Below are 27,463 nucleotides of genomic sequence, written 5' to 3'. Positions count from 1 at the left end.
TAATAACAATACACGGGACGAGACCCGTAATCACAAGTGCACAATACACGCAGCACGAAAGCCGAAACAACAAAGCACAGGTACATATGGGAACAATAACCGACCAAGAAAATGGTGAACAAAGGGCACAATTATACAATTACTAATCAGGTGAAATGGGAACCAGGTGTGCGTGATGAAACAATTCAGTGACGCCTAGAGGCCGGTGATGTAGACCTCCGGAACTGGTGCACGGAATGAGCAACTGTACCGGGGGGATCCGTGACATATACAAAAATAAGCAAGGTTTGAAATTATTATATTTTAGTCAAATAATATATCTGTTTGGGCTTCTTGTGATCAATTTGCAGTGAACAAATTATTTGTAATTATGTTCTGGCCCCTGAACATCCACTCAAGATTTTTTTTGACCATGGCTGAATCTAGTAGATGATCCCTGCTCTAGGACAAAGTCACCAAAAATAGTAGCTCCTAACATATGTTTTTTTGCATTCTGAATTTGAAAATGGTGTGAAATTAATAAAATAAGTTATATAATTATTATCAGTAATTCTAGTGCCCGATTTCTGGTACTGTAGTCTTAGGAGGTTTAATAATGGACCAGCCTAATCCTCTCTGTCCCTGGTTTTCCAACACTACCAAGCCCCTGCTGACTGAATGGCTAGAACTTCACTCCCCACAGTCATCTTGCAGTTGTTTTACGGGATTAACATGTTGCTTTAGTTTTCCTCTTTACTTCGGTCTACCTCTTCAACATTAATATATTCAAATTCAGTCGCCATATTCAAGGTATATTGATTTAAAGATCTGAAAGTACATGTTGCGCTCTGAATTCAAGCCAGTATTGTTATTTTCTGAGCGTGTTGTGTTGTTAACATGTGCTCTGCGGTTTAATAGACTAGAGTATGTATTTGAAAGCCCCATGGCTCCTGGTCCAGTAAGACATGAGCACAAGCAGATGCCAGACTAAATCTGCCATTTACCTCCATGACAATTAAGCCTCACCTGGCTAGAGAGAGGCTGATTGGCTGTTACACAATCCCAGTTCACCTTGGATTTGACACTCAGCAGGCACGCAGGCACGCATATACACATAAACACACACACACACACCTACGTAGGAGAGTGATTTTTCATCTATACTCCTCAGACCTGTAGACAGGTAGTGCTATCTTTGTCAACAGAGGACGCTCAGTTGTCTTTGTCAACAGAGGACGCTCAGTTGTCTTTGTCAAAAGGGGACGTTGGGTTTAGAGCAATAGCGTGTCAGTTAGATAGTCGAGACTTCACAGCTCTCATTGGAGGGATTAATGGGTGGCTTAGTGTTAGGTTGGCAGACTCACTTTTCATTTGTCACAAACACATTTGTCGCCATAGTGATTTTTTTGGGTTGGACTTCGGAGAGCTAATTACTGTTCTTGTCGTTCTCTGCCGATGTTCAATATTATTACATGGCTATAAATACTTAAAGACAGAGCATTAGTTTCAGGAACAGAGTTAATGTGGGAATAATAACATTATTGTAGCTGGCACTGACAATTTGACTCAATCTAAAGGCGTTCCCATCATGCATCACTATTTGTCATGTAATGTTATTACCATGTTTGTGAGCTTTGGTCTGAGCACTTTAATAATGGTAATAAAATAAAACATTGTATGTGGATTTCTATTTGCAGAAATATGAAATAGTCAGAAATGTAACAACAGCTGCAGTGTACCTACAGTAATCCTATACAGTGAATCCTAATACACTTTGATGTACTGAGGGAGGAGAGGAGAGAAGAAATGTGAGGTCTATTTTTAGATACTGTACCATGGTACAGTAGGAGTTGAGATGGAGCTCTGCGCTTTATTTGCTCCCAGAGGTATTGGCGCTGTGAGGCCTCAAGAATCAAGTCAGACAGGTGGTGAAACTGGATGAAATGAGCTGCTCCCTTTCTCCCCAAGAGCTCTCTTTCTCCCCATTTAGTCTTGTGCAGGATCAAATAGTGTACACCCAAACTTAGAAAAAATGGCCTCACTCTCAGTTACTTTGCTGCGACCGAGGTGGAGGTTAAGAAAATTGGCTTTTGGTGACGTCGTAGTGCTGCCAGAACCGCATCCTTCTGGAGGCAAAGCCATCACTCAGTGTATCCAGAGGACCAGCAGAGACGAGAGAGAGAGAGAGCGTGTGTGTGTGTTGCTGATGCCTCTCCTGCAGCATCAATCTCTGTCATCCTGCCGTGCTGCTTGTGATACACAGATCTTTATTAAGGTGGGCTATATAGAGCCAGACTGGGGGGGGGGGGGGGTCAGTCTGCTGCAGAGCTCCATGGGGGCAATAGACAGCTTGTTGGAGAAGTGTGTGCGTGCCCTATGCATGCGTTGCACGTAGTGATGTTCCATGGAAAATGACCGTTCGTCTGGATAGGAAGAGCATCATAGCAGCATAATGCTGTGCCATTTCTAAACAATCAAATACTTTCCTTGTTACTCAACTCGCTACTCACCGTCTATACAGTAACTGTTGTTTGCACATTCACATCTTGTTTTGTGTCTTTTGGTAGAGGAGTGTTTCATGCTGGGGAGTGAGTCAGTCAGTCAAAGCTGGCATTAGTCTTCTTACCAGATGTGAAGCTCGTCGTTCTCAGGATGTGCTGTTCTCTCCTCCTTAGCCCTCTCTTTCCCTCACACACGCACGCTGAATGCACTCACAAACACACGCACACACCTTTTCTCTCACTCTTTTTTCACTCACTCTCACACACAGGTACTCAGACTCAGACATGCACGCACGCACGCACGCACGCACGCACGCACGCACGCACACACGCACACACGCACACACACACACACACACACACACACACACACACACACACACACACACACACACACACACACACTCAGCTTAAGTCAAGGGAGGTGCAGTGAGCCATGGCTGGAGATAATGTTCCCTTTACTCACGATAACCAGCAACAGCCAAGATCTAATGACTCACCCAGCACCCCAGACCTGCATCGTTTTTATGTGTGTAGTGTGTGTAAGTTCGTGCACGTTTGTGTGCGTGAAAGTGAGCGTTTATCTACCATTGTACTGGACAGAATATGTGCTTGGCAGGGCCAGTTCCTTTGAGTAACCATGCATCACTTTGTCTGGGATCCACTGTCAGATTCAATGCTCAGTATATTTTCCATAAAGGTGATAGCTTTACAAAATCAAATCAAATTAAATTGTATTGGTCACATACACATATTTAGCAGATGTTATTGCGGGTGTAGGGAAATGCTTGTCTTCCTAGCTCCAACAGTGCAGTAGTATCTAACAATTCACAACGATACACACAAATCTAAAAGTAAAAGAAATATATAAAAATGAGGATGAGCAATGTCGGAATGGCATTGACTAAAATACAGTCGAATACAGTATATACATATGAAATTAGTAAAGCGGTATGTAAACATTGTTAAAGTGACTAGTGTTCCATTATTAAAGTGGCCAGTGATTCCATGTCTATGTCTATAGGGCAGCAGCCTCTAAGGTACAGAGTTGAGTAACCGGGTGGAAGCCGGCTAGTGATGGCTGTTTAACAGTCTGTTGGCCTTGAGATAGAAGATGTTTTTCAGTCTCTCGGTCCCAGCTTTGATGCACCTGTACTGACCTCGCCTTCTGGATGGTAGCGGGGTGAACAGGCCGTGGCTCGGGTGGTTGATTTCCTTGATAATCTCTTTGGCCTTCCTGTGACACCGGGTGCTGTAGCTGTCCTGGGGGTGTCCTATAGTTGTTCTGGAAGTGTTCTACAAAGTCACCATAGTAGGGCTGGGCAATAAATCACTATCAATAATTATCGAGGTAATTACTTTCCTCAATGATGATATAAAAACGTTTAGATTCATTTTCGATAATGTCGATATAGAATAATTAGGTACAACAGTCCATTTCACCTCTGTGACGCAGCAGGAACGTGCGAAGTGACAATATGCATGTGGAGAGGTATACGCCCACTAAAAACCTCTTAGCACCTCGAGTGATGGAGTAGCCACTGTTAAGCACGGAAAATGAGTGATATGGGCGAAAACAGTGGCAGTGATAGCCATGGAGAAGGAGCAGCTTCCAGCAAAGACATTATTGATAAAAAGGGTTCAACTGTTTCAGTAATTTGGAAGTGGTTTGGCTTTTTGAAGTCCGACAAAGAGCGGAGCAATGTTCGGTGCAAATTGTGCCGTAGACAGGTGGCTACAAAGTAGCATCTGAAGCAAAATCAACATCTGAAGCAAAATCACTCTTTGGAACATGCAGGACGTTTGAGTTTGCGCCACGGTATTGATAAATGCCCCTCAAGCACCAACCAATCTAGGGATGTTTGCCCAAAGCAGTCAACACTGACAGCGTTTATGCCCTACAAGCAAACATTGAAAAGACAAAGACATCACAAATGCTATTATGCATTGCATTGCTATGGACATGCTACCAATTAGCACAGTCAAAAAGGAAGGTTTCAAGAGGCTTATCAATTGAATTGACCCCAGGTACCCCTGGCCGCAAACATGGAAGAATTTTCCTTAAAGTATAATTTTATATTTAGCTCACATATTTTAAAAACAAAGTAACATTTATTGAACTAGGCAAGTCAGTTAGGAACAACTTCTTATTTACAATGACAGCCTATCGGGGAACAGTGGGTTAACTGCCTTGTTCAGGGGTAGAATGACAGATTTTTTACATTGTCAGCTCAGGGATTTGATCTAGCAACCTTTCGGGTACTGGGCCAATGCTCTAACCACTAGGCTTCCTTCCTAGTGGTTTGTTCAAGCTTAGTCATTCTTGAGTCTGAAGCAGATATGCACCTTTTATACATTACTTGATTAATATCGTGATAATTATCGAATGAAAAAATATATAGATATCGTGATCATTTATTTGCCATATCGCCCAGCCCTACACCATAGACCATGTGCACTATTTGACTGTCAGGTTGTCATTCTAATACTGTTGTCTGCAAGGCCTTTAAGGCATGTCCCTGTACTTATTATTGAGATATGTGCAGCCATCCTCACACAGAAGAGAGCCACTGCGACTGCATAGCCCCAACCCTCACATCCATTTTATTGAATTCCCTCTGCTCTGTTTCCCATGTATCCCCAGTAGCAGAGGTAAGATAGAGCATTCAATCTTCTGTATCTCTCTGGAACATTTGGAACACAACAGTCAGATCAATAAAAATGCAACCCCGGTGTCAGATCTGTCAGAGGAGAGTAGAGATGGCCGCGGGTGGCTCATGACTAAATTCACCATAAATCAGATCTATCTTTTCTATCTCTGTGTCTGAACGGTTGAACCTCTCAGAGCAGGGGCACAGTAGGCTGGCAGGCTGGCAGCATGTCATCTAACAGCATGGCACCTGCCCTCTGCCCAGAAAGGGATTGGAGATACACAAGGCAAATATATATATGAGCACGATTAGAGATTAAGCAGTCGTAGCTCCTCCTTAAACCAGCCTTACAGTAAAGGTGCTACAGCCTAGTTGTCTGATATCTGTTCGTATCATTAGTGAGTGTGAGGTCAGAGATCTGGTGCTGTGTCCATGCGTACGTCACCATTAGACCCCAACAATGGCCATCGGATCTAATCAGACAGGCCTTTCCTGCTGGAACAAAAAAAACACTGAGACCGGTGGCCAATAGCAGTCACACCTCGCTCACAAAATAAACAGATGTAATGACACAAAAACGTTGAATTCATTGACTTTGAAAAGGCTTTGACAGTATAGACCAAGAGAAGCTGTGGAAAAGTATTGCACAATATGGAATCCCACCCAAATTCATCAACATCATTAAGCACACCTACCAAGGAATGCAATGTCAAGTCCGTCATGGAGGAAGTCCAACAGAAAAGTTCCAAGTCCTTAATGGGGTGCGGCAGGGCTGCCTGTCCTCTCCCTTCCTCTTCCTTCTTTGCGTAAACTGGATCATAAAACAAACAACCAATAATCAAACCGGTATTCAGTGGAGCCTGACCGAACAGCTAGAGGATCTAGACTTGGCTGATGATTTGGTACTATTAGCACACACTCACCAGCAGATACAGAAAAATCCCATACTCCAAAACAGCGATTCTCAACTGGTGGGTCGCAACCCAAATTTGGGACGCAGGAGGTTTTGAATGGGTCTGAGAAAAAAAATCGATTTTTTTAGTGAAAAATACTCCTGTATGAACTTAAACGACTTAAACCAGGTCGAAAGTGTGTAGAAATTATAATGAACTTATATTTTGTAACAATTTAATATTTTTTCTTCAATCACATTATTTTCAATAAAAAGTTATTAGAGGCGCTATTTAGCGTATTTGTTTGATTTTGTGGTCTCAAACCATTGAGTTTAACATTCTTCATCAAGAATATGGGCAAAATTGAATTATTGACATTGAAAAAGGTGGGACTATCGTTGCTGGTACATTTTACTATCAATATAGCATTAAACATAGTTTTCCAGATTGCATTTTGGCAACAAAAAAAATGGCAGTGTGAATATTAGATCGTGACTGAGACAACCTGGTTGAAATTGGGTCCCGAGGCAAAACCAGTTGAGAACCATTGCTCTAGAAACAATAGCAGCTACGTTGGACTTGAGATCAACCTCCCGAAAACCAAAATCATGAGGATCAAGAATAAACACATCACACGCATAACCATGGAAACAACCAACTAGAGGAGGTAGATAGGTGAATCTATCTACAGTAAGTAGTGTTACGGAGGGACAGATTAAGATGTCAAAGCAAGAATTAGTGAAGCAAGAACAGCATTCAACACATTGTTCTGTACGGATCTGATGCATGGAGAACCACCACTGACACACTGAACGAATTGCAAGCATTCCCCAACCACTGGCTCAGACACCTTCTGGGAGTCCACTGGCCAGATATCATCAGCAACATCAAGCTGTGGGAAACTACTAAACAAGAACCAATAGCAGAACAACTCAAGAGGAGAAAGTAGAGTTGGATAGGTCACACACTCGCAAAAGAAGAAGACCTAGAAGTACCTGGAGACGAAGCACAGAGCAAGCGTTTAAGGTTGTGGGTCTGACATGGCGACGTCTGGAGCGGAGGGCAAAAGACCGAAAGGGATGGAGGCGATCCATCAATGGCCTATGTTCCTCAAGGAATATAAAGGCCTAAGTAAGGAAGTAATAAAACAAAAAGGTGTGATTATTCTGCAGAAGAACAATCCCGGGCACTGACCTGGGGTTATGTGAAGTACATGAACCACACAGTTCTGAGTAGTTAGAACATTGTGATCAATTTAAAGACATCCTATAGCCTATATCCGGTATCCTAACCAGGGTTTCTGGAAAACCTGGGAATTTTTGGAAAGTTACAGGAATTTTGCAACCCAAGCAAAATCAGGGCAAAGCAGAACATTCCAAACAATAGGCCTACTGGTCATCCCTCTTGTCCCAGCCCTTCAGGGTAGGCGGCTTACTTGTTTGTGAATGTAGGTAATTTGGGAACAGAATGTGAACAATGGATCGTTCAGCTGATCTGTTATACTGACGTCTGTATCGTCCGATTGTTTCTATCCGTTGGCCTGAGTGTTACATCATTGGGCTAATCACGTTAGGATTCACCTGCAGAAAATGTTTATGAGAACAGCAACAATAGAGGCCTATTGCTTATGACGAACAAGGTGATTAGGATCAGTCTGATGACAACAATGGACGGAGTAGCTTACCTTGGCTTATCATCAGAGAAGGAGTCCGCGCCGATGACGTGGACGTCGATTAAGGCACCGCTTTGATTCAGAGGGGTTTGGTTAAATGCGGTAGACACATTTCGGTTGTATGCATTCAGGTGTGCAATCCCCTTTCCCTATCCCCAAACACGCAGACATGATATATAGCACCAGAGGGCTAATGCTATTGTCAGGTACATAATTATTGGCACCCTTGATCAAAATGAGCAAGAAAGACTGTATTGTACTGTATGCTCAATTAAAAATATATATATTTATACTAATACAATTGCTCAGGGAAATAGATTTTTTTAAACATGTAATAAAAACAAATCTCAAAAAGATATGGGTCAATATTATTGGCACCACTATTTTCAATATCTTTCAATCCCTCACCTTGTGTGGATAATGGCACTGAGCCTTTTTCTATGATGTTTTATGAGATTGGAGAACACATTGGGAGGGATCTTAGACCATATCTCCATACAGAATCTTTCAAGATCCTTGATATCCTTTGTCTGCGCTTATGGACTGCCCTCTTCAATTCAAACCACAGGTTTTCAATGGCTTTTAAGTCCGGAGACTGAGATTGATGGCCATTGTAAAATGTTGATTTGGTGGTCAATTAACCATTTATTTGTGGATTTTGATTTATGCTTGGGGTTAGATTCGGGACCTTTTAGCCAAAAAACCTGGTTACCTCTGCCAGGAGGCTGAATCTTGGCCGCGAGTGGATCTGTACTGGAGAGCTCTTCTTTGTCTATACCTTTTCAACATCATTCACAACCTCTTAAGCCCCACAGATCTCTTTAATGACTCACATGTGAGTAAGTAAGTGTAGTAAAAAACCAAAGACGTCAAGACTAAAAGTGGTGAAAGTAGTAGCCTACAATAAGGAAAAACTCCAGGTAAAAAAATACACTATCTAGTCCTTGGCCTATATCCTCATCTGACTTTGTTGCAGGTCATGTTGTTCTTCACATTACCATCTCTGGTAAACACACACTATATCAAATACAATCTTATTTGTCACATGCACAGGATACAGAAGGTACAGTACAGTGAAATGGTTACTTGCATATTTGCATAGTAGCAATATCAAAAATAGAATTTGTATTCTATAATAACTTTATAATTATTAGATGATGCTTACCTAGACACACTTGTCTAAATTGATGGGTCATGTGAAATAAATTATATTAAGTTCAAATGCATCTCCTGTGAAGTAGTGGTGTGCGATATACACCTAGCTTCCTGAAACTGGTCATGTTTTCCCCCAGAACAGCCTCAATTCGTTTTGGCATGGACTCTACACTACAAGCTCTCACGGTCACACATCAGAGTTAGAAGTTCATCCATGTTTATCAAACGTCAAATTTCAAAGTGTTAAGGTTAGGCATTAACTCAGAATTCTTAAGGGTAGGCATTAACTCCAAATTGTTAAGTTAAGGTTTAAAGAATAACTTTCGATTGCTGGATTCAAACATGCAACCTTTTGAATATGAATCGGAGGTAGATGCTTACACCCATCCACCATACCTAGCCACAACATCTTAGCAAAACAAAAGCCTTGTTGAAGGTAACAACGTTCACTAGTGGCCGGTTTCCACGTCATCTCCCGACGTCTTCAGCCCTTGTTGACTCCAATGCTTCCTACAGATGTGTCAAGTTGGCATCTAGTACTGGATCAGACTCCCCTTTGCCTCCAGAACAGCCTGAATTATTTGGGGCATTCTACAAGGTGTTGGATACGTTCCACAGAGATTTTGGTCCATGCTAACGCTATGGCATCATGCAGTTGCTGCAGATTGGATGGCGGTACATTTATGCTGGAAACAGCCCATTCCATCTCATCCAACTCACTGTCATATTCAAGGAGATGCTCTCCACTCCTCAATTTTCCAGCATTGGTGATTGCGTGCCCATTGGAGACGCTTCTTGTTTTTAGCTGATAGGAGTGGAACTCGTTGTGACTGCAATAGCCCATCTGTGGACCGGCGACTTGTGTGTTCCGAGGTGCCGTTCTGTGCCATTATTTGTCTGTTTGTGGCCCGCCTGTTAGCTTGTACGATTCTTACCATTCTCCTTCGGCTTCTTTCATCAGCAAGCTGTTTTTGCCCACAGGACTGCTGAGACTGGATGTTTTTTGTCTGTCGCACCATTCCCGGTAAACCCTAGACACTGTCATGTGTGAAAAGCCCAGGAGGACGGACCTTTTAGAAATAATGGATCCAGCTTGCCCGGCACCGACGATCAAAGTTGCTTAGGTCACCTATTTTAACCATTCGTTCCATTTTTTTTAAATCTTTTTTTTTATTTTTTTTTTACATTTAACCTTTATTTAACGAGGCAAGTCAGTTGAAAACAAATTCTTATTTACAATGACGGCTTACCCCGGCCAAACCCGGACAACACTGGGCCAATTGTGCACTGCCCTATGGGACTCCCAGTCACAGCCGGATGTGATACAGCTTGGATTCAAACAAGTGACTGTACTGACACCTCTTGTAGTTCCTTTGACCGCTGCGCCACTCGAGAGCATCCGGCGTGTAACAGAATGCATAGACGCCTGTATGCCTGCTTTATATCGCAAGCCACCACCACGTGACTCGCTGCTTGTAGGAGCGATACATTTTAGTGAATGGGGTGGTGTACCTAATAAACTGTCCGGTCAGTGTACAGTATATAGCCATGTAACACTTAGAATTACATATTAGAACTCGGGTGTGACATCACAACGTCTATTATAAGGTGCTCAACTGCATAAAAACATAGGAACTCTAAGGATGATGACCCTGTTGTCGTGTTTATGACAACACACAGCTTATGACGAAGTATGATTACAATTACCATTGTGTCGTTGTATTATTATGATCATCATGGTGGCCCTGGTGCTCTATATTCTGTTTGGAGAACAGCTTAACCAGGCTAATCTCCAGATTATTTTGGGATCTTCGGGAATCCTTGATCGTGGCAGCCCCTTACACACAAGCACACACACACTTTGTCTGTGCCCATATGCCCTTACTCACTCTCCCACCTCCCAAACACATGCAGTGACACTACGCTCTGATGATGTCATCAGGGTTTTAAAGAGGGATTACTCTGACATCACTGAGAGAGGTGCCAGACTAAACCTATTAGCACAGGCATGTGCTAGTTCTGCTGTGTGTGTGTGTGTGTGTGTGTGTGTGTGTGTGTGTGTGTGTGTGTGTGTGTGTGTGTGTGTGTGTGTGTGTGTGTGTGTGTGTGTGTGTGTGTGTGTGTGTGTGTGTGTGTGTGCGTGTGCTTTCTCGGAGATTAGAAAAAAAGAAAAGCGCATGTCAGAGTTTGATTGAATGACTGATTTGATTATTAATGTCATTAATCTGTCATTACTGTTGAGGTTATTGTAATATGTTATATTGTATTTAAATTCATATGTGCACATGAGGTATGTGGGAGGCTGGGGGGGTGTAACTCGTAATATGTATAGGTAATAGGAATGTAGATCTTTGTTTGTGTTTTTGTGCTTTTACTTTGCTTATGATGTTTTTCAAATTGATGTGTGTTTTTTACATTTCTTAAGGACTCTTGAAAGACTAGCCCTTGGGCTAAAACAGATCCTAATAAGATCAAATCAAATCCATCCATCTTGACACTTTGCATCCCATTAGCTGTGATGTGTCAGAGTGGTGTTGAGTTGATATTGGATTTGACCTGTAAACAGCTTACTGGTGCTCCATGTGCTTCTCCCAGAGACAATCTAAGATGTTTTACGTGAGGACATCACAGTGGGAAGACACTTACCCCCTGTTTTGTCTGCTCATTTACTCTTCATATGTTGTAATTGCAGAGCTGTTGGCATGATCATCTTTTTCTTTATGTTGTGTGTTGGCACACTAGTCTTGTTGTTTTGTGCATACTAGGATTCTGTCTATCGCTGTGCACTGACTGCAGGACTGTGACTGAGCATGGCAGACTCAGAGAGCCATGGTGGTTACATGTGTTCCTGGGAGACACTGAGTGAGATTACTGTACTGTATGCCTGTCTGCGTCTGCTTTTCTCATATTCATGGGTATGACTGGTTTTGATTCACACCTCTGTAACACACACACTCGTTTGCACGCACACACACACACGTGCATGCGCACGCGCACGCACACACACACACACACACGCACACACACGCACACACACACACACACACACACGCACACACACACACACACACACAGAGAGAGAGTGCTGACGTCTGCCTAATCCCCTAGTGTGTTACGCTTGTCCCATCATATTTATAGATATGTCAAAAGATTTGATACAGATGATTGTTCTTTCTTATTGAGGAAGTTGTCTGTGTTAGGCCTTGGCACTGATGCCTGTTTGTGGTTTCAGAATTATCTTAGTGACAGAACCCAGGCTATTATGATAGACGGGGTAAAAATCTGAATTTCTTGACGTGCTTAAAGGGGTACACCAGGGATCGATTTTGGAGCCATTGTTGTTCACGTTGTATATAAATGACATTGGAAATACTGTTAACAGCTGTTACATTCATCTTTACCCAGATAACACAGTTATTCACTCCTGTGCCTCTTCAGTGCAGCAGGCCATTTGTGACCTTCAGCATGATTTTGACTCAATCCAAAAATCACTTACTGATGTTAAATTAGTGTTAAATGCGAATAAAACCAAGTTAATGCTGGTCTCTAGATCTCGTAATGTTGACCCTGAGGACTTGCGTATTTGCACTCCAAATGGAACCTACATTGAGAAAGTTTTTCACTATAAGTACTTTGGTATCTGGATTGATGACGAGTTGTCTTTTGAAATAGACATTGAAAACTTGACAAAGAAGCTGAGCTCTATGATTGTTTTTCATCTAGAAATAAATCCTGCCTCAGTCCTGAAAATAGAAGGAAGAATGTTCAAACGACGCTGCTCCCTTTAATAGACTATGGTGATATTATTTATATGCACGCGACAGCCTCTGTTTTGAAACCATTGGACTCAGTATTTTGTTATCCCTGGGGACGGTTTTAGTACTCACCATTGTATTCTTTACAAACATGTGGGATGGGCCTCTGTCTGTATGAAGAGAGCTGCACTCTCGTATTTATTTAGTAACAAAGCAGTCTTGCAGAAACTTCCGTTGTACATTACTACATTGATTCATTTTACACGTACAAATTACCAAACCCATTCACAGGGATGGATAACTCTGGAGATCCCTTTGGTCTCCACAGAATTAGGCAAATCAGATTTGAGTTTTTTCCCCCTTATTTGTGGAACAGTACACAGAATTCCTTGCAATTAGATATTCTGGTGCCTTTCAGGAATTTTCAATTATTGATTGGAGACTTACGTTACTGAATGCGATACATTTAAAAAATATATATTTAAGGTTGTGTATTATGTGTCTTATTATAGTGGGTTTAATTATAGTGGGTTTATTATAGTGGGTTTTATTATAGTGGGTTTTATTATAGTGGGTTTTATTTGCAATGTATATGTAGGGCTGTTGTTATATTTATGTATTGTGTTTTATTTGTAAACGTATACAGGGCTGTCTTGTAAAATAGTTTAATATCAATGTGACTCCCTGTTTAAATAAAGGTTAATAAATACATTTGAAGTGTGGAAAACTTTCTGACTGCTTTGTGAACCAGTGAATCAGTGAATCAGTGAATCAGTGAATCAGTGTAGAGATTCATCAAAACCCAGCCGTTTCGCGCCACCGCCAGCTACTGCGCCTATAATTTCCGTTGTGAAAATAGCTCAAATATTTCTGACTCAACCTGAAACTTATAGCTCTACTGCCAGCGCTAAGATTGATCATTGCGTTAGGTTTGTTAAAATAGAGCCCTGAGAGTTCATCCAGCTTAGCTCCTCACTGAAACATCCAACTTAATTCCTGTGTTTACACAGGCAGTCCAATTCTGATATCTTTTGACCAATCACATCAGATCTTTTCAAATCAAATCTTTTTCAAAAGACAAATGAATGAAAAAATATATAAAAAATGGGCTGCAGGTGTAAACGTAACCATGGCAGGTAGACTAGTCATGAACTGTCCATGGATGTTGTGACCCTTGAAGTGTTTGTGCTTTTCACATATTGTTCTCTTCAGGAAACCTGTTTTACTTGGGTACATCTTCAGAAAATATTGATAACTGTACATTTATATCATTCATGTCTTGTAAACTCAGCAAAAAAAAGAAATGTCCTCTCACTGTCAACTGCGTTTATTTTCAGCAAACTTAACATGTGTAAATATTTGTTTGAACATAACAAGATTCAACAACTGAGACATAAACTGGACAAGTTCCACAGACATGTGACTAACAGAAATGTAATAATGTGTCCCTGAACAAAGGGGGGGTCAAAATCAAAAGTAACAGTCAGTATCTGCTGTGGCCACCAGCTGAATTAAGTACTGCAGTGGATCTCTTCCACAGGTGGGGGTTGATCTCTCGCTGGCCATGGCAGAACACTGACATTCTTGTCTGGCAGGAAATCACGCACAGAACGAGCAGTATGGCTGGTGGCATTGTCATGCTGGAGGGTCATGTCAGGATGAGCCTGCAGGAAGGGTACCACATGAGGGAGGAGGAAGTCTTCCCTGTAATGCACAGCGTTGAGATTGCTTGCAATGGCAACAAGCTCAGTCCGATGATGCTGTGACACACCGCCCCAGACCATGACGGACCCTCCCCCTCCAAATCGATCCCGTTCCAGAGTACAGGCCTCAGTGTAATGCTCATTCCTTCGACGATAAACGCGAATCCGACCATCACCCCTGGTGAGACAAAAAAAAAACACTTCTCGTCAGTGAAGAGCACTTTTTGCTAGTCCTGTCTGGTCCAGCGACGGTGGGTTTGTGCCCATAGGCAACGATGTTGCCGGTGATGTCTGGTGAGGACCTGCCTTACAGCAGGCCTACAAGCCCTCAGTCCAGCCTCTCTCAGCCTATTGTGGACAGTTTGAGCACTGATGGAGGGATTGTGCGTTCCTGGTGTAACTCGGGCAGTTGTTGTTGCCATCCTGTACCTGTCCCGCAGGTGTGATGTTCGGATGTAACGATCCTGTGCAGGTGTTGTTACACGTGGTCTGCCACTGCAAGGATGATCTGCTGTCCGTCCTGTCTCCCTGTAGCGCTGTCTTAGGCGTCACACAGTACGGCCATTGCAATTTATTGCCCTGGCCACATCTGCAGTCCTCATGCCTCCTTACAGCATGCCTAAGGCACGTTCACGCAGATAAGCAGGGACCCTGGGCATCTTTCTTTTGGTGTTTTTCAGAGTCAGTAGAAAGGCCTCTTTAGTGTCCTAAGTTTTCATAATTGTGACCTTAATTGCCTACCGTCTGTAAGCTGTTAGTGTCTTAATGACAGTTCCACAGGTGCATGTTCATTAATTGTTTACGGTTATTTGAACAAGCATGGGAAACAGAGTTTCAACCCTTTACAATGAAGATCTGTGAAGATCGGTGAAGTTATTTGGATTTTTACGAATTATCTTTGAAAGACAGGGTCCTGAGAAAGGGACATCTCTTTTTTTTGCTGAGTTTAGATATAGGCGTATTAATTGTTGAATATTGTTCTATGACACCTACATAGATGGGAATACTCCATTCTCATGCATTCTGATCTTCTTATACACTCCTTATATTGCATATCATTTCCTGTAGATTTTACTACAATAAGGCTTGGGGAGAAGCCTGGTGGTCATACCCATTCGTTTTCCCATTACATTGTCTCATTAAATGAGTGATTATTAAACCTGAGGCTGTCTCCTAGCAACTGAGGCCTGATTGGTTATCAGGACCTACCTGCACTTCTGAATTCTGTCATTCTGCAACCATGGAAACAAATTTACAAACCTGGAAGGAGAGCTTAAAGACAAAGAGGACCGAAAGAACCTGGTCACCTGGACAACGCAAAGAGTACACTAGAGTGGATTTCTAGTCCAAAACTTTCGGTTCCCTCAAAAGCTTTTTGATACCCGTCACATGGAAAACTTTCCATAAGGTTTCCATTTCAGATGTCAAGCATGGCCTTATTTCTATTACAGCATATTGGATGACTGTTATTCATATTCCATTCACCCAGCTCAACGTAACATCGATTTGTTTAGGCTATGACATGATACTCATATTTTCCATATACCTATCATGAGGTTGCTACAACCTAGCCTACGAATTGAAGTTTACAATGTAGGTGCACAGGGAAATTAGAGTAATCAAGGTGACAGACAGTGACTGCATCCAGCTGATATAGGTTGTAATCATTAGTCCAACAGTTGATAACTAGAGTTTCTATTGGACAAATTCAGGTATGTTTATTCCCCATTCGTTTAGTTTTGTTTGCTTCCTTTTCAGAAACGTTTTTCAACAGAATCGGTGGAATGAACCCCTGACACTCAAACACAGAACTAGCAGCCACATATAAACCGCATGATCACTTTGCTCATTGTATATACACTGCTCAAAAAAATAAAGGGAACACTTAAACAACACAATGTAACTCCAAGTCAATCACACTTCTGTGAAATCAAACTGTACACTTAGGAAGCAACACTGATTGACAATAACTGTCACATGCTGTTGTGCAAATGGAATAGACAACAGGTGGAAATTATAGGCAATTAGCAAGACACCCCCAATAAAGGAGTGGTTTTGCAGGTGGTGACCACAGACCCCTTCTCAGTTCCTATGCGTCCTGGCTGATGTTTTGGTCACTTTTGAATGCTGGCGGTACTTTCACTCTAGTGGTAGCATGAGACGGAGTCTAAAACCCACACAAGTGGCTCAGGTAGTGCAGCTCATCCAGGATGGCACATCAATGCGAGCTGTGGCAAGAAGGTTTGCTGTGTCTGTCAGTGTAGTGTCCAGAGCATGGAGGCGCTACCAGGAGACAGGCCAGTACATCAGGAGACGTGGAGGAGGCCGTAGGAGGGCAACAACTCAGCAGCAGGACCGCTACCTCCACCTTTGTGCAAGGAGGAGCAGGAGGAGCACTGCCAGAGCCCTGCAAAATGACCTCCAGCAGGCCACAAATGTGTATGTGTCTGCTCAAACGGTCAGAAACAGACTCCATGAGGGTGGTATGAGGGCCCGACGTCCACAGGTGGGGGTTGTGCTTACAGCCCAACACCGTGCAGGACGTTTGGCATTTGCCAGAGAACACCAAGATTGGCAAATTCGCCACTGGCGTCCTGTGCTCTTCACAGATGAAAGCAGGTTCACACTGAGCACGTCACAGACGTGACAGAGTCTGGAGACGCCGTGGAGAACGTTCTGCTGCCTGCAACATCCTCCAGCATGACCGGTTTGGCGGTGGGTCAGGCATGGTGTGGGGTGGCATTTCTTTGGGGGGCCGCACAGCCCTCCATGTGCTCGCCAGAGGTAGCCTGACTGCCATTAGGTACCGAGATGAGATCCTCAGACCCCTTGTGAGACCATATGCTGGTGCGGTTGGCCCTGGGTTCCTCCTAATGCAAGACAATGCTAGACCTCATGTGGCTGGAGTGTGTCAGCAGTTCCTGCAAGAGGAAGGCATTGATGCTACGGACTGGCCCGCCCATTCCCCAGACCTGAATCCAATTGAGCACATCTGGGACATCATGTCTCGCTCCATCCACCAACGCCACGTTGCACCACAGACTGTCCAGGAGTTGGCAGATGATTTAGTCCAGGTCTGGGAGGAGATCCCTCAGGAGACCATCCGCCACCTCATCAGGAGCATGCCCAGGCGTTGTAGGGAGGTCATACAGGCACGTGGAGGCCACACACACTACTGAGCCTCATTTTGACTTGTATTAAGGACATTACATCAAAGTTGGGTCAGCCTGTAGTGTAGTTTTCCACTTTAATTTTGAGTGTGACTCCAAATCCAGACCTCCATGGGTTAATAAATTTGATTTCCATTGATAATTTTTGTGTGATTTTGTTATCAGCACATTCAACTATGTAAAGAAAAAAGTATTTAATAAGAATATTTCATTCATTCAGATCTAGGATGTGTTAATTTAGTGTTCCCTTTATTTTTTTGAGCAGTGTAAAATTCCTTCTCACCTTTTCCCTTCAGTGCACAATACAACAGCTGTCTGTGACCAGGCGAAAAAACCTTTCCAAGCCAAACTTTCATACCATAACCGCTACACACAGCCTACCTTGTTTTCACCATATTAATGTCATAGTCAACATATCTACTAGAACTAACACGTTAGTAAACCCGCTAAAATAATGCAGTACAGTGTACAGCAAGCAGTGTAGCAGTTACACCGGCGGCCCCGGTGTCAATAAAATAAAACCAAAAGCTTACCTTGACTTGGACAAGTTCCAGTTTTGGGTAGCCATAGCCAGCTAGCTAACGTAGCAGCCCTCTCTGTTTAACGGGTGTTTGAGTAGACTAAACTAACTAGCTGCATTGCTAGCTAAGTAAATGAAGGTAAAACATATATTTACAAAAATATACAGCTATTTCTCTCTCTCTCTCTGTCTCTCTCTCTCTTGCTTCTCCTTAATTTTGGAAGAAATGAATTTGTTCAAAACTGTTCAACTATTGTCTCTCTCTTTGAGTCAACTACTCACCACATGTTATGTGCTGGGGTGCTAGCTAGCTGTAGCTTATACTTTCAGTACTAGATTCATTCTCTGATCGTTTGATTGGGTGGACAACATGTCAGATCATGCTGCAAGAGCTCTGATAGGTTGGAAGACGTCCTCCAGAAGTCAACATAATTACTGTGTAAGTCTATGAAAGGGGGTGAGAATCAGGAGCCTCCTAGGTTTTGTATTGAAGTCAATGTACACAGAGGAGCTTCCACTGATGTTGATGTTTTACTATTTTTATGAAATTCACTGAGGAGGATGGTCCTCCACTTCCTCCTCTGAGGAGCCTCCATTCATGTCAAGGATTTATTTGCCTGTCTTACTCTCCTTCCTCTTTCTATAGATGGCATTTTGGAGACTTACAAGTCCATAGTGAAAGTCTAGACACCCCTGGCACAGTTTGCATTTTCCATATTCATCTACACAACGTACTCCCCATTTTCAAAGATACATTTATTTTCAAGTATCGTGGTGGATGCATCATGTTATGGGTATGCTTGTCACAGGGCCTGTGGTGTTTGTCAGGATAAAAATAAATATGAAATGAGAAAAGCACAGGTAAAAACAATTTGAAGGAAGGCCTCCCAAGTGGCGCAGCAGTCTAAGGCACTGCATCGCAGTGTTGTGGCGTCACTACAGCCTGGCCATGACTGGGATGGCGCACAATTGGCCCAGCATCGTCCGGGTTTGGACGGGGGGTCTTTCCTTGGCCCTCTAGCAACTCCTTGTTGGCTGGCCGGGCGCCTGCAGGCTGACTTCAATAGTCAGTTGAACAGTGCTTCCTCCTGACACATTGGTGCATCTGACTTCTGGGTTAAGCGAGATGGTGTTAAGAAGCGCAGCTTGGCGGGTCATGTTTTGGAGGACGCATGACTCGGTATCTTCACCTCTCCTGAGCACGTTGGCGAGTTGCAGCAATTAGACAAGATCATAATCACGAAAAAGGGGGTACATTTTTGGGGGGGGATAAAAAAGTCTCAGTGGGAAAATTACACAAAATGCTAATGCTAATGCCAAAGACACACCAGCATGGCTATAAAATTGGTGTTATGTGATCCAGTCTCAAAGTATTCAGACCCCTTCCCTTTTCAAGATTTTTTTCCGTTATAGCCTTATTCTAAAATGGATCAAATAAAATAAAACATAATGACAAAGTGAAAACAGGTTTATAGAAATGTTTTTAAATTGATATAAAAAAATATTTTTACATAACTATTCAGACCCTTTGCTATGAGAATCGAAATTGAGCTCAGGTCCATTCTGTTTCCATTGATCATCCTTGAGATGTTTCTACAACTTGATTGGAGTACACCTGTGGTAAATTAAATTGATTGGACATAATTTGGAAAGGCACACACCTGTATAAATGAGGTCCAACAATTGACAGTGCATGTCAGAGCTAAAATCAAGCCACGAGGTCGAAGGAATTGTACGTAGAGCAATCCCCAAGAACACAGTGGTCTCCATCATTCTTAAATTGAATAAGTTTGGAACCTCAAAGACTCTTCCTAGAGCTGGCCGCCCGACGAAACTGACCAATCGGGGGAGAATCAGGGAGGTGACCAAGAAGCCGATGTTCACTGACAGAGCTCCAGAGTTCCTCTGTGGAGATGGAAGAACCTTCCAGAAGGACAACCATCTCTGCAGCACTCCACCAATCAGGCCTTTATGGTAGAGTGGCCAGACGGGACAGCCTGCTTGGAGTTTGACAAAAGGCACCTAAATGACTCTCATACCATGAGAAACAAGATTCTCTGGTCTGATGAAAACAAGATTAAACTCTTTGGCCTGATGCCATGCGTCACGTCTGGAGGAAACCTGGCACCATCCCTACGGTGAAGCATAGTGGTGCAGCACCATGCTGTGGGGATGTTGTTCAGCGGCAGGGACTGGGAGACTAGTCAGGATAGAGGCAAAGATGAACGAAGCAAAGTACAGAGAGGTCTTTGATGAAAACCTTCTACAGAGTGCTCAGGACCTCAGACTGGGGGAAAATGTTCACCTTCCAACAGGACAATGACCCTAAGCACACAGCCAAGACTATGCAGGAGGCTGGACTTGAGCCAGAGCCCGGACTTGAACCCGATCGAACATCTCTGGAGAGACCTGAAAATATTGACGCTCCCCATCCAACCCGACAGAGCTTGAGAGTATCTGCAGAGAAGAATGGGAGAAACTCCCCAAATACAGGTGTGCCAAGCTTGTAGCGTCATACCCAAGAAGACTCAAGGCTGTAATTGCTGCCAAAGGTGCTTCAACAAAGTACTGAGTAAAGAGTCTGAATACTTCATTTTTTTTGAATTTGCAAAAATGATCAAATCCTGTTTTTGATTTGTCATTATGGGGTATTGTGTGTAGATTGATGGGGGAAATCTTTATTTCATCCGTTTTAGAATAATGCTGTAACGTAACAAAATGTGGAAAAAGTCAAGGTGTCTGAATACTTTCCGAATGCCCTCTAGGTTGAGTAGATCGGTAGGAATAAAATCAAGTGTAATCCCTTTTTAGATGTAATTTTAAGGCAGCAAAATGTGAAGACTGTGTAAGGGGTGTGTAGACTTTCACTAGGCACTGTATGTTACTCAGCAATGAAGTGGGTTGTGTGCTGATTATACATGTGAGGCAGGCATCCAATCTAAGCTATTTTTGAACCCAGCTGGCCTTCTCTGCGGTGGAGGGTGGAGTGGGTGCCCTCTCTCTCTTTCTCTACACCACCTTTGTTAATGAGTAAGTATGAGAAGTATATGTATTCCCAAGGCTCTGTATACAAAGACCCAAAACCCTTTATTTGACCCTGTTTTGTCAGTAGGTTGGACAGTACAGTAAAGCCCTGTTTGTTGGGTTCGTGATGGGGCCTGGTGAAGGGGTAATAGGGTCAGAGAGGAAGAAGTGGAGCGAGAGGTTTCATTCTCACCCAAATCTGTCCAAAATAAGCCTAATGCATTTCTATGGGCTTATTTTGGACCTAAGCTTGTCGCCTGCCTTCCCACCTTTGGGACAACGACTCCCATTGTTAGGGCGCAGACATGAGCATCTAGTCATTATATACAGATCTCTGAAAGGGTACAGCAAGGGATTGGGACACAGGAAGTGTGAAAAGGCCATTTAGGAGCAGAGAGGAGAGAGAAAAACAGAGCTCCTACCTCTTCTTTTCTCTTCTTCTCTGATTTCCTCACACTCTTGCTCTCCCCCTTTTCTCACACTTCCATTCTCAGTTACTCACTCTCCCTTTTTCCTTCACTCTCTCTCTCCTGTTGATCTGTCGCAGGTGACCTTGAGAAGATCTCAATTGTATACTCCTAGCCTGTCTGGCCCAGGCGTTCCACTAGCGGAACTCCTCCCACATTCCACTGAAAAGGCAGACTGCGAAATTCAAAAAATATTTTTTTGAAATATTTAACTTTCACACATTAACAAGTCCAATACAGCAAATGAAAGATACACATCTTGTGAATCCAGTCAACATGTCCGATTTTTTAAATGTTTTACAGCGAAAACAGCACGTATATTTATGTTAGCTCACCACCAAATACAAGGAAGGACAGACATTTTACACAGCACAGGTAGCATGCACAAAGCCAACCTAACTAACCAAGAACCAACCAAACTAACCAAGAAACTTCATCAGATGACAGTCTTATAACATGTTATACAATAAATCTATGTTTTGTTCGAAAAATGGGCATATTTGAGGTATAAATCAGTTTTACATTGCAGCTACCATCACAGCTACCGTCAAAAATAGCACCGAAGCAGCCAGAGTAATTATAGAGACCAACGTGGAATACCTAAACACTCATCATAAAACATTTCTGAAAAATGCATTGTGTACAGCAAATGAAAGACAAGCATCTTGTGAATCCAGCCAATATTTCAGATTTTTTAAGTGTTTTACAGCGAAAACACAATATAGCATTATATTAGCTTACTACAATAGCCTACCACACAACCGCATTCATTCATCAAGGCACGTTAGCGATAGCAATAGGCACGTTAGCGTTAGCGAATAAACCAGCAAAAGATATTAATTTTCACTAACCTTCATAAACCTTCCTCAGATGACAGTCCTATAACATCAGGTTATACATACACTTATGTTTTGTTCGAAAATGTGCATATTTAGAGCTGAAATCAGTGGTTATCCATTATGCTAACGTAGCTTCTTTTTCCCAGAATGTGCGGATATTTCTATTAGACTCTCACCTATTCTGACCAAATAGCTCATAAACATTACAAAAAAAAACATGTTGTATAGGAAATGATAGATCCATTAGTTCTTAATGCAATCGCAGTGTTAGAATTCAAAAAATATCTTCATTACGACATAAGGCTTATGTTATAGCGAGAGAGTGGCCAAAACCTGGGCGCAAAACTACTAGTATACAGTTCGACAGATATATGAAATAGCATCATAAAATGTTTCTTACTTTTGGTGATCTTCCATCAGAATGTTGGACAAGGGGTCCTTTGTCCAGAACAGTCGTTGTTTGGATTTAGAACATCGTTTTTCCCTCTTGAATTAGCAAGCACACTGGCCAAGTGGAGCGAAGCTCTCCTTTCTGAACAAAGGCACACAACGCAACACGCCTAACGTCCCGAATAAATTTCAAAAATCTAATAAAACTATATTGAAAAAACATACTTTACAATGATATTGTGACATGTATCAAATAAAATCAAAGCCGGAGATAGTAGTCGCCTATAACGACGGCTTTTCAGAAGGCAATTCCAGGTCCATCTGCGCGCTTTCCAGAAAACAGGAAATGGATGACTCGTCGTGCCAAGAGGATATATTCCACCTCAGACCAAGATAAACACTTAATTTCTTCTCTCACTTCCTCTTGACATCTAGGGGAAGGTGTATGACGTGCATGTATACTCATACGTATCATGCCCATTTATAGGCAGGCCCTTGAACAGAGCATCATTTTCAGACTTTCCACTTCCTGGTCAGAAAGTGTGCTGCCAAATGAGTTCTGTTTTACTCCCAGACAAAATTCAAACGGTTTTAGAAACTAGAGAGTGTTTTCTATCCAATAGTAATAATAATATGCATATTGTACGAGCAAGAATAGAGTACGAGGCCGTTTAAATTGGGCACGATTTTCCCCCAAAGTGTAAATAGCGCCCTCTATCCTCAACAGGCTAGCATCCTCTCTCCTCTATCCTCGTTTCCTTCTCAAACCCCATTGAGGAGAAGGAACCTCTGGCTTTCTTGTCCAATGGGCTTTGAGAAGGAAACAAGGAGAGTGGAGGGAGGACCCAAGGAAATATGCAATTGAGATATTCCCAGTGAACCGTTTCTAAGCTCCTAATGAGGTCTGTGACCCTGGGCTGTAGCACTCTGCGCCTCATAAGCCAATCACACTGACACATTCTGAGACAGCCTGGCCAATTAGGTGTCCACTGTCTCTCTCTAACTCCCTCCAGCACACTGTCTCTTCACCACTCTCTCCCTTTCGCTCTTTCTCTCTGGTGAGCTATTGAATGTCTTTTTTTAATAATACAGTTGAAGTCGGAAGTTTACATACACCTTAGCCAAATACATTTAAACTCAGTTTTTCACAATTCCTAACATTTAATCCTACTAAAAACTTAGGTCAGTTAGGATCACCACTTTATTTTAAGAATTTGAAATGTCAGAATATTAGTTGAGAGAATGATTTATTTAAGCTTTTAGTTCTTTCATCACATTCCCAGTGGGTCAGAAGTTTACATACACTCAATTAGTATTTGGTAGCATTGCCTTTAAATTGTTTAACTTGGGTCAAACGTTTCAGGTAGCCTTCCACAAGCTTCCCACAATAAGTTGGGTGAATTTTGGCCCATTCCTCCTGACAGAGCTGGTGTAACTGAGTCAGGTTTGTAGGCCTCCTTGCTCGCACACGCTTTTTCAGTTCTGCCCACACATTTTCTATGGGATTGAGGTCAGGGCTTTGTGATGGCCACTCCAATACCTTGACTTTGTTGTCCTTGAGCCATTTTGCCACAACTTTGGAAGTATGCTTGGGGTCGCACCAAAGTATGTTCATCTCTAGGAGACAGAACGCATCTCCTTCCTGAGCGGTATGATGGCTGCGTGGTCCCATGGTGTTTATACTTGCGTACTATTGTTTGTACAGATGAACATGGTACCTTCAGGCATTTGGAAATTGCTCCCAAGGATGAACCAGACTTGTGGAGGTCTACACATTTTTTTTGTGAGGTCTTTTGATTTTCCCATGATGTCAAGCAAAGAGGCACTGAGTTTGTAGGTAGGCCTTGAAATACATCCACAAGTACACCTCCAATTGACTCAAATGATGTCAATTAGCCTATCAGAAGCTTCTAAAGCCATGACATCATTTTCTTGAATTTTCCAAGCTGTTTAAAGGCACAGTCAACTTGTATGTAAAGTGTATGTAAACTTCTGACCCACTGGAATTGTGATACAGTTAATTATAAGGGAAATAATCTGTCTGTAAGCAATTGTTGGAAAAATTACTTGTGTCATGCAGAAAGTAGATGTCCTAACCGACTTGCCAAAACTATAGTTTGTTAACAACAAATTTTTGGAGTGGTTGAAACACGAGTTTTAATGACTCCAACATAAGTGTATGTAAACTTCCGACTTCAACTGTATATGCCATTTAGCAGACAGTTTTATCCAAAGAGACTTACAGTAGGACACACATGGGTGGGCCAAGCAGGAGTCAAACCCACAATATTGCTGTTGCAAGTGCCATGCAACAGCCCACTGAGCACAGACGTCAATTCAACGTCTATTCCACGTTAGTTCAACGCAATTCCATTGGACTGATGTGGAAACAACATGGATTCAGCCAGTGTGCCCTGTGAGACAACAGCCTAACACCATTCCTGAGTGCTCACAATGTTGCAGTCAGTGATGGTCTGTGGCTGATTTGGCAGCCAGGTGGGTGCATGTGTGTGTGCTGTGTCTCCATGTCTGTGTGCATCACGATGTGTTTAGACGTGCATTGTTGCATCTGTTGTTGTATCCCTGACTTTAAAGCAGTGGATAGCCACCAAGAACCAGTTGTCACCTGCTAGCTCTGCTTTTGTGAGCACTAGGCAGAAGCCGTGACAGACAAACACAGTTGTGTGTCTGCGTGCGTGTGCTTGGTGTTCAGCTCTTACTGTCCTACTTCTTAGAAGAGACTGTCCCCTGTTGGCAACGGAAGGATGCTCATTACAAACCCAAATTAGCCTGGCAACAATGCACCTTCATTATGGTCAAATATTAGTTGAATCATCAATGTCGTTGTATGCAGCCATAACAAACGTCTTGTTCTCCCTGCTATTGATCGAGGTTATGGGAAGGATCTGGAGTTAGCAGTTGGTTAAATGCTAGGCGGTGATACAGTATGTTTCTTATGGTGGTGCTGGTGCAGTTTTTGATAAGGCTCATGCAACGACGATATAATGGTGAATTCAAGCAAGTGCAATCCCTGCATGGTGCACTGCTTCCACCTAGCTTTGGAAGCTGGGTATCACAGGTCTTATGGGTGGACTATCACAGCACTGAGTGGCAGAATCTCAATGGGATTCCTTGGTCCTCTCTCCTCGCCTCCTTCTCAAAACCCATTGGATGAGAAAGTCAGAATGTGTTTTGAGATGGAAGCGAGGAGAGAAGACACATTGAATCAAGGAAATGCAATTGAGATTCTCCCAGTGAGTGAGTGAAGTGAGTGAGTATTATCTTTTTAGCTATGTCAGATGGTCATAGAAGCCCGTAGAGCGAGATGGTAATAGTCTCTTAGAGACAGACAGCGCTGCTACCATACTGTATGTGTTTCTGAGGTAACTCACATGTGAAGTATTAGCCAGTAGCTACATGTACCCGCCCCTCCACACAATCATATAGTCTTTCTCTCTCTCTCTCTCTCTCTCTCTCTCTCTCTCTCTCTCTCTCTCTCTCTCTCTCTCTCTCTCTCTCTCTCTCTCTCTCTCTCTCTCTTTCTCTCTCTCTCTCTCTCTCTCTTTCTCTCTCTCTCTCTCTCTCTCTCTCTCTCTCTCTCTCTCTCTCTCATTCACTCCTCCTGCCTCTCATTCACTCCTCCTGCCTCTCATGCTAGCCTTATCTCATGCTTCTCCCTCTGTCTCTCTTTCCTTTTTCTCTTGCCTCTTAGAGGGGAGATGTCCAGTGGAGCTCTAGTAGGGGTGTCGTCCCTGGCGCGTGCGTGTGTATGTCTCTCTCTCTACTGTGTGTGTCTTCTGTAAGGGAGTGGTCCCTCACACGTGTGAGTGTGTAAGTGTGTGTTCGTTTCGGCTGTGAGTGGACATAGGCTATCTGTTGAGTGTGGAGGTGTAGTAAGATGAGTCTGCCAGCGAACTCTGAGTCACTTGAAAGGATAGCACGCTACCGCCATGCCTGCTCCAACGGCTCTCCATACGCCACCAACAAGCCCATCGATATCAAGCCCAAGAGGAGAGGGTAACTGTGGGGGCCGGGGCTCAGGCACTGGGGGGTGGGGATGGAGGGTAGGCTACTGTGACTGTGCATTCCTGCAGTAATATCTTTATTTGTTATTCATCTAACATTATGTGATGTTTCTGGTTAGTTATTATTCCAAGGTTATAGTGTGCAGTTTTGTCACAGAGACTGAGGCTTGACATGGACTAGAATGGGATTGTTGCTGTGATTCTTGCACTGTCCTAGTTATTTTTCAACTGAGTGGTTGAGGTATTGGAAGAGGAGGAAAGATGAGGGGAAGTTGAGAGTGTGATTGAGTTCTATTAGCCAACTGTAATAATCAGTAACAGCTCTTTAAAGCCCTTCATCATTTTGCGTGTGTGAATGCTCTTGTGTGTGTGTGTGTATGCTCTCTTATCTGAGCCCTACCTGGCCTGCACTGATAATTCTCTCCACCGGGAGAGAACCCTAACTACCAGAGCAGCGTTCACATTGGAGCGCGCCACAGTGTTATGTAAAATGTCGTTGCTCCGTTTCTCGGTTGCCAGGCTGTGATAGCTTTGTGGCTTTGGTTTTTCTAAGTGATCCAACAGCCTCGAGTTCTGTAGTTCTGTTGTTTGCTCTGTGTAGATCCAGTTGCACAGGTGTTGGTCGATAACTACAGTACACATTGTGCGCGCCTGTGTGTGTGTGGAGCAACACGTCTGCTGTTAGATAGGCACGTAGAGATTGGTGCCATTAGAAGGGT

At 42.9% G+C, this 27,463-nt stretch overlaps 1 protein-coding gene across 5 annotated transcripts in view; it reads left to right on the top strand.

The window, feature by feature from the left end:
* LOC129826069 (cAMP-specific 3',5'-cyclic phosphodiesterase 4D-like) overlaps positions 1-27,463 on the top strand; it is a 375,111-nt gene that overhangs the window by 275,824 nt on the left and 71,824 nt on the right. The window contains exon 1 of one of the 5 annotated variants that reach the window (XM_055886374.1): positions 26,390-26,736. The exons of the other annotated variants lie outside the window; for them this stretch is intronic. Coding sequence (XP_055742349.1) covers positions 26,618-26,736 — 119 coding nt within the window. The 5' untranslated portion in view covers positions 26,390-26,617. Of the gene's footprint in view, positions 1-26,389; positions 26,737-27,463 lie in introns of those variants that run through there. 5 annotated transcript variants of the gene reach the window in all.

This window comes from Salvelinus fontinalis, chromosome 28 (assembly GCF_029448725.1).
Source record: "Salvelinus fontinalis isolate EN_2023a chromosome 28, ASM2944872v1, whole genome shotgun sequence".
Classification (NCBI taxonomy): domain Eukaryota; kingdom Metazoa; phylum Chordata; class Actinopteri; order Salmoniformes; family Salmonidae; genus Salvelinus; species Salvelinus fontinalis.
This window is presented reverse-complemented; position numbering and strand designations above follow the sequence as displayed.